This window comes from Anabas testudineus, chromosome 19 (assembly GCF_900324465.2).
Source record: "Anabas testudineus chromosome 19, fAnaTes1.2, whole genome shotgun sequence".
Lineage (NCBI taxonomy): Eukaryota > Metazoa > Chordata > Actinopteri > Anabantiformes > Anabantidae > Anabas > Anabas testudineus.
The window spans coordinates 5563326-5570379 of record NC_046628.1 but is presented as its reverse complement, the minus strand read 5'-3'; the positions used below and the strand labels follow the sequence as shown (position 1 = coordinate 5570379).

At 39.1% G+C, this 7054-nt stretch overlaps 2 protein-coding genes and 1 long non-coding RNA gene across 3 annotated transcripts in view; 2 read left to right on the top strand and 1 right to left on the bottom strand.

The window, feature by feature from the left end:
- tefa (TEF transcription factor, PAR bZIP family member a) overlaps positions 1 to 41 on the bottom strand; it is a 5152-nt gene extending 5111 nt beyond the window's left edge. Inside the window, exon 1 of the mRNA XM_026351767.1 lies at positions 8 to 41. Within this exon, the coding sequence (XP_026207552.1) occupies positions 8 to 41 (34 nt within the window). The remainder of the gene's footprint in view (positions 1 to 7) is intronic.
- A 427-nt stretch (positions 42 to 468) lies between these two features.
- On the top strand, positions 469 to 3656 carry LOC113156611 (BTB/POZ domain-containing protein KCTD17-like). Its single transcript, XM_026351845.1, has 4 exons — positions 469 to 675; positions 1746 to 1870; positions 2390 to 2525; positions 3545 to 3656. The coding sequence occupies exons 1-4, from the start codon at positions 469 to 471 to the stop codon at positions 3572 to 3574; spliced, it is 498 nt and encodes a 165-aa protein (XP_026207630.1). The 3' UTR covers positions 3575 to 3656.
- A 12-nt stretch (positions 3657 to 3668) lies between these two features.
- On the top strand, positions 3669 to 6679 carry LOC113156750. Its single transcript, XR_003298311.1, has 2 exons — positions 3669 to 5503; positions 5552 to 6679. It is a non-coding gene; the product is annotated as an uncharacterized LOC113156750 (long non-coding RNA).
- Positions 6680 to 7054: the final 375 nt, after the last annotated feature.

Sequence of the window (7054 nt, the reverse complement as noted above, 5' to 3'; positions counted from 1 at the left end):
CACCTACCGTCGTCTCCGTCCAGTATGTTCGGCGGAGGCATCTTCCATTATTTTCTTCTTCTTCTTCTTCAGCAACACCGGCTTTCTCTTCTTTTTCTCGAGATGGTTGCTCTCACTCTTACATAATCCCTCTGCCTTCTCAAACATACACCCACTTCTTTACATGTGCATTCCACATTGGTACGGCTTTATGCTATCATTTGCCTCAGGTTAAATATTGTGCAAAATGTGTGAAATAGACATGCGGGTAACTTTACTTGTGTTTTTTTGATTGCTGTCCTACACACAATGTCATGATATGAACCACTGGTTATGAGTTATGCAGTATGATATCAAACTGCAACATATAAGCACATTTATGATTTAGTTTTTGATTAGATAGATTCTTAGTTTATTATTTCTACTTGTTATGTTATTGATTAGCACCCAATCATTGGTTTTCCTCTCTCTGTCTCTCTCTCTCTAAAGATGACCTTTCTTTTCATGTATCTGCTGTGTCTTCACCCCTCCTTTACTCCCTTTCCCCAGCAGGTGCCCCCCAAGCATGTCTACCGAGTGTTGCAGTGCCAGGAGGAGGAGCTGACCCAGATGGTCTCCACAATGTCGGACGGCTGGAAGTTTGAGCAGGTCAGCGTGCGCTCCTGCAGAAAGCCCCGCACCGGACTGCTCTGGACTGTGGGTTGGACTCACGCTGCTGCTGACCCTTCAATCTTGACCCTTGGCCTGACCCCCTGTCACTGATCTGAGCCCTGCTATCTGCAATCCCAATAAGAGCTTAGGAAATAGTATAGATCTCAATGTATCAACCTGAAGGAGCACTTTAATTTAGTGAGCCGGTAGACCCACTAGGTCTAATTTTGTCCGTTACACCTCCAAATACATAAAGATGACCTGCCACTGCAGGAGCTGCATCCTGCCAGACAGGGTCGATATTATTTAATGGCAGAGCACAGTTGTAGCCTAAGGGTTTGGCCTTCGAATAGTCACACCATTTTGTGCTTTTACTGTTTTTTTTAAAAAAGGTTGTCTCTTGTATTTAATTTCAAAACCTGAAGGTGTTGGAGAACCATTCTCTGACTTATTTACTATATGCATGCTTTCACGGCCTTTATTTGGATGTTTTTGCTTACATTATAATTTAGCTGAAGCGACAGGTCAGTACGACATTACCTGAATGCTATTAATTACCGTGCAGTACTGTATATTGCTCACATTGTAAATACTAAAAATATGTCACTGTTATGTCAGTAAAAGGAAAAAAGTGTTAACAACATTATCTTTGAAGATAAAGGTATAGCCTCTTTACTACTGTCACTTTACGAGTGACACTTAGAGCCTAGTGGCGTGGTAATAGGTCAGCCTACCCACACTGTGTCTAGAAATCACGTTTAGACCTCCCTGGCCCACTGCTTTGGCACCAAGCTTGCTGCATGCTGCACAGCTCTGACTTGCACACTGTTTCCTGCAGAAGCTGGCTGACTGTATTGCTGCACCCAAAGTAAAGATGCTTCTTGTTGAGTCCACCACTGAGTGTGTAACAACAGGCTGTCCAGTCCTCCCCACCCCACCCCCACCATGCATGAGCACAAGAATCTGTCCTGGCTTCAGTGTGGATCTTGGCTCTCTTTTTCTCTTGCTGTCTCAGTTTTCCCTGCCGTATTCTTTAATTCTTCCTGACACCGACTCTCTTTCTGTCCCCCCTCTCCTCTGTGGATCTCTCCGTATCTGTGTCTCTCTTTTTCTAGATGGTGAACATTGGCTCCTCATACAGCTATGGAACAGAAGACCAGGCTGAGTTTCTGGTGTGGTATCTAAAGAGCTGCACACTCCTGGGTCTGGGTTGGGTACAGAGCAGAGCCACAAAACGAAGGTATAACAGTTTTCCTCGCAAACATACACACAATTTTATAAGAATCTAAATGCTTGAGCTGCAACTCTGTGTCCGTGTGAGGTCCTTTCCTCTTTTGATTGTGTTTTTGTTGTGGTACGTGTGAAAGAGAACGGGATATGTCCTCTCATTGAAGCGGATGCTGAATGTGCTTTGATCCTGTGCTCTCCACTGAAAGCTCCAAATGTCACTCGCCTCAAAATGTCATTCACAAATGCATTCACTCCATCGTTTCACACGCTCTCCCTCTGTCTCCTGCTATTGTTCTGTTATTGATTTTCCCTTTCTTTGCTGTCCTCTAACCGTCTTTTCTCTTTCTCGATCTCTCTCTTTTATATGGATATATAGTTATATATCTGTCTCTGTATTTACTTCTCAGCTTCTCACTATTCACTCACTGACGCTCATCAGCGTGTTCATTATTTTTGTTGTTTTGTGTCTTGTTTTGTTTTGTTTTTTTTTCTTTTGTGTTTTCCCCTCCGTCCTTCATGCTGAATGAAGCTGGCGGAGATGCAGGAGGAGGAAGCAGCGAAGGATGAGGAGGAAGAGGAAGAGGGAGGGAGAGATACCACACCAAATGAGTGGCTTAGAGAATGAGGGAGTCATGTTTCTTTGTTCCAAAGAGAGGCGGGAATGGGTGAGGAACTGTGTGGTAGATGTGTTGGTAGAGTTAGTTAGTGTATGTGTGTAATGTCTGCAGAGATCTGGGTGTTTCACTAAACTGCATTGAGTAGAACCCAGTAGATGATGAAAACGCTTCCTGATTCAGTTTCAATTTACACAGCCCACAATCAGTTAATTTGATTTGATTTGATACAAACCATTGTTGCATCAACATAATACATCACACATTAACTTTCTGTTTGTGAAACAGTGGCAAATGCAAAATTATTTAACGTGACATTGATGTTTTGTGAGGCTGTGATTTGGAAAAAAAAGTATAGCTTTAAAAAGTTTGAGGTCACTTCAAAATGTAATTGTTTTTGAAAGAGAAGCTAATTTAATAGTGTCACATTGATCAAAAATACGGTGAAGATGTGCTGTTGTAGCTAGAAACAGCTGTATTTTGTTTGTTTGTTAGTTTTTTTCCATCTGAATATCTACACACAGAACCTCATTGTCAGCAAACATTAGTCTGTGCTCGTGTGTTTAATGTAGTTACTACCTCCTTGTGATGTTTGTGTATCTGTATGAATACACAAAGCTCAGTCTGGTCCACAGTGACCCGATGGAGCCACAAAGATATTGATTGAGTGCTGTGTCTCTACAGGGTCTCATTACCAGTGCTGTGACATGAAATATCCCCGACCTTTCAGTGCAGCAGTATTGTTAGATGTCCTTCCCAGTTTGTGTATTCTTAGAGTCTGGATGTAGAATCATACACAGTTACACCCACCACAAAATAAACATTTAAACGTAAAAAAAATAAATAAATAGTAAAAGTAATGTCAAAGGGGACACACATTGAAAGACTCAGAGTAAGTGATCAAGATATGAGTGTGTATTATGCATGACACTAGTTACTTTGCTCTCATTCTGTTACCATTTTCATCCCCATCACTATCATCAACAGCTTAGATTGTGGAAAATGATTAATAGATGGAAAATATAGGAAAAGATCTGTACTTATTAAAGTCTGTTTCTTTCTTTTCACAGCTTTTCCAGATCCACGGGTCCCGGGTGTAGAAAATACAAGAATTTGTTTTTTGTTTTGTTTTGTTTTTTTGTTAGTGTTGTTTTTTTTTTCTTTGTAGTAATGACATTCTGTACATGAGAATTTGTTTGTCACATCAATGGACAATCATCTAAACCGATCTGTAGCATTGTTTTAGGGACAAAGCGTCTAAACCTCACAGTTTGTCTCTGCTGTATCATCAAATCGCCAGCAAAATATTTTAGTAAAAACAATCGTGTAAATTGTCAAGGGCGTCAGTGAAGCTTAGTAAATTCTAACCAAAGATCCACATTAAAGCTGTCTGAAAGAGCTTTAGTAAAACTGTCTAATGTTAACACAGCTGGCTTAGAGGCTTTCATCAGTTACTCAAGATCAATAATTCACACTGTGCTTTCATCACAGTGATGGATGCAGCTGTTTGAGATAGACGAGGGCATCAGGATTATCATAGCTGGAAATGGCAGATTTCTTTATTGCAATATTACATACAGGTGTACAGGGGCCCATTGTCAGCAAACATTAGTCCTGTGCTCTGGTGGCACGTGGTCTTTGCTAATGCAGGTTTATCAACTTAAAAGACAAGTTGATCATTAAAAAAACTGTTCTGAAATTATGTTAAGTGAAAATATGTATGTATGCGAGTGTTGCACACTATTAACTGGCCACCTAAGAAAGGCATTTGTACATTTTTCACCTGAATCAGCACCCTGTTGCGTGCTGGTGCGCCTGTGTCACCTCCTGCCCGTGCATGCTCAGCAGCAGCAGTGTCTTTTCAGTCTGATGTCCCGGGCCGGGATCCAGAGCCGACTTTGGTGACATTACAGAGAGAGACAGAGAAGCGTGGAGGGAGGAAATCAAACTCAGGGGGAGGAGAGGGTGGAACAGGAGAGTGAGGTGCATCATTCTGTAATAGTCATAGTCGCAGTGTCATCAGTGTTTGTTAAAATGAGCACTGACATTATCAACTCTCTGCAGACCTGCAGCCGTGCAGGTGTAAGACACAGGAGGCTTTGATAATAGTGGGATTTCAGAACAAATTTGATTTCCCCACTCTAATTTGTGGCACAACAACAATCTTGTATAATGTGTGTAATGAATTTGTTTTGAGTTGTCATTCAGCAAATGTACCTCCTATTAGAGTTTGACAGCACAGTTATTGTATTGTAAAACTGTGGAGGTGTAGTTGTTGAAAAAAGGGTTAAAGAACTGAACTTTAATCTTAAAAATAAAGTTTTCAATTTTTATTAGTCCGTAATAAAAAAAAGTTACGCAAGAAAAAAAGTTAAATCGTTGCTCATCAGAAAACATAAGAAATACCCAGGAGAACAGAAGGCAACATGGAACCGGGACGGGACCTCGACTCCTTTTTTGTGGAGGCTTAAATAACTACACTAATTAATCCACAGTGATAATAGTCGAACAACCATAACAGTAAAAACATTAAAAAGAAAGATTAGCATATAAGCTAAATTAGTTAACTGTTTTCCAGCATCCTGTGACATAATGATGAATGAAATGGGACAGGAGCGACGTTTTCATTAATGTTCAGATACACTCAGCTGATCTTCATTGTTTTTAGCTTACATTACTCCTCTTTTTACATAAAGTAAAACATTCTGAGACACAGATTAAAACACATCTCATAGAATAGGGCCATAGTTATCTTTTAGTCTTTTATGAAATTAGTTGACAATAAGAAAAATATCAATTATAGGATAATTTGGTCCTTGTAATGTATCTTGGTCTAAATTAGTTTGGCTCTGCTTGCAGAGGTCTACTATCACCACAGTGATTGTTTCTGACTCTGATTTGCAATAAGCAGTTAGTTACAGTGCGAGACAATCAAGAATTAGGATAATAGTTGGCAAAATGTTTAATAACACTTTGATCACTCAATTAAAAATAGGCATATTATATGTGCTTGTAAGATGAAGTGTCTTGTCCATTTACGATAAATACAAACAGATTTCATGGACCTCCAGAAGGAGGTCCATGAAATCTGTACTTATCAAAGTACAGTAAATGTTACAAAAGTTACAGTTATTCACTTATTAAAATGAACTTATTACAGTCATACAGGTGAAATTAGCAGAAAGGATAAGACACAAACATTGTTTTGTTAATTCAGCTTTTTTTTTTTTTTTTTTTTTGATCATTCGGTGCCTTGAGTTCAAGCGTCAAAACACTGACATGTCAAAATGATCATAGGTGTTATTATATGTCATTTTAAATGGCTGTTATATATATGTTAGTGAAATAATGGGTAGTTTGTGACTTCACTGAGAGTCAAGGTGTTTGACATGTGTGTAACATTCTTCCATTTGCTCTGAATCGTACTGGTGTAAGTAGAGATGAACAGAGTGCACGTACCGAGCGTAGAGGGTGAAGCTGGTTCACACAGCTCTGTGTTTTGTTTTTTCATTTTTATTCTGATTTGTTGTTTTTTTTTTTTAATGTTTGTTTTCTAATTTATTTTTGAGGTTTCTTTTAAAATGTTACACAGGAACAATTTGACATTTTTTTCTAGTGAAGGGAGGAGAGGGATGGTGTCATCTGTGGGTGGATTGCTTTTGTTTTTTTGTTTTTTGTTTTTCTACTTGAATAATTACTTTTACATTTCACTAACCTGATGATCTTAACTGTATATAGAAATATATGTATCAGGTTTACTGAAGTCTTGGTTCACATAAATGCTGTTGAACAGATGTTAGCCCAACAGCAGAGGTTAGGGTTTTCCTTTTAAATCAAACCCCTGTTACATCCACTACATTCATTCATTTCTACACTGTTGAATGATTTCTGCTGTTTAGTACAGTGTGTTTCTACTTAGCATTTCATGTGTCAAAGTACATAGCAGTCCTCTTTGCAACAGCACGTGAGACATTTTTATCCTATGCTGGGGTTTCTTTCTCTGCTGTACAGCCTCTCTGTACTCTGTATAGATAAAACAATGTGACACATGAATTGTACTCATGCCTCAGATAAACCTGTGTAGGCCGAAGAAAATGCTGCGTTATGATTTCACCGATCTGCATTTCATCAGGACCTGAACATTTATATAAATGAATGTCACAGTCCTCAAAATAAACAAACCTTGGCCTTTGGTTTAAAATAGAGATTTGAGTGTCTCGTTTTTGGGAGGTAGACATTACTGTCATAACACAGTCACAGTGTTGTTGTACGTGGTTATCTGCTGCTTTCTGGGAAGTAACAAAACTTGCAGTGATTCTTTTTCAGGACAGAGGTCGTTTACAGGGATCTGCTCTGCTCCTGGAACAGATGAGTTCTTAACAAGCAGGTCACATCTATGCTTGACTCTGTTATCTTCACGTCTCTGCCTGCTGCTGCACTGATGAGGAGTTTGATAATGTGATCGGATTAATTTGTCCAAATAAAAGCAAATATCCTAATCTATCTTATGCAACACTCCAATAAGAGGACGTCTTTTTTTTTACTGAGACTCAGGTCTTACATAAAAGCATGTTTAGTAC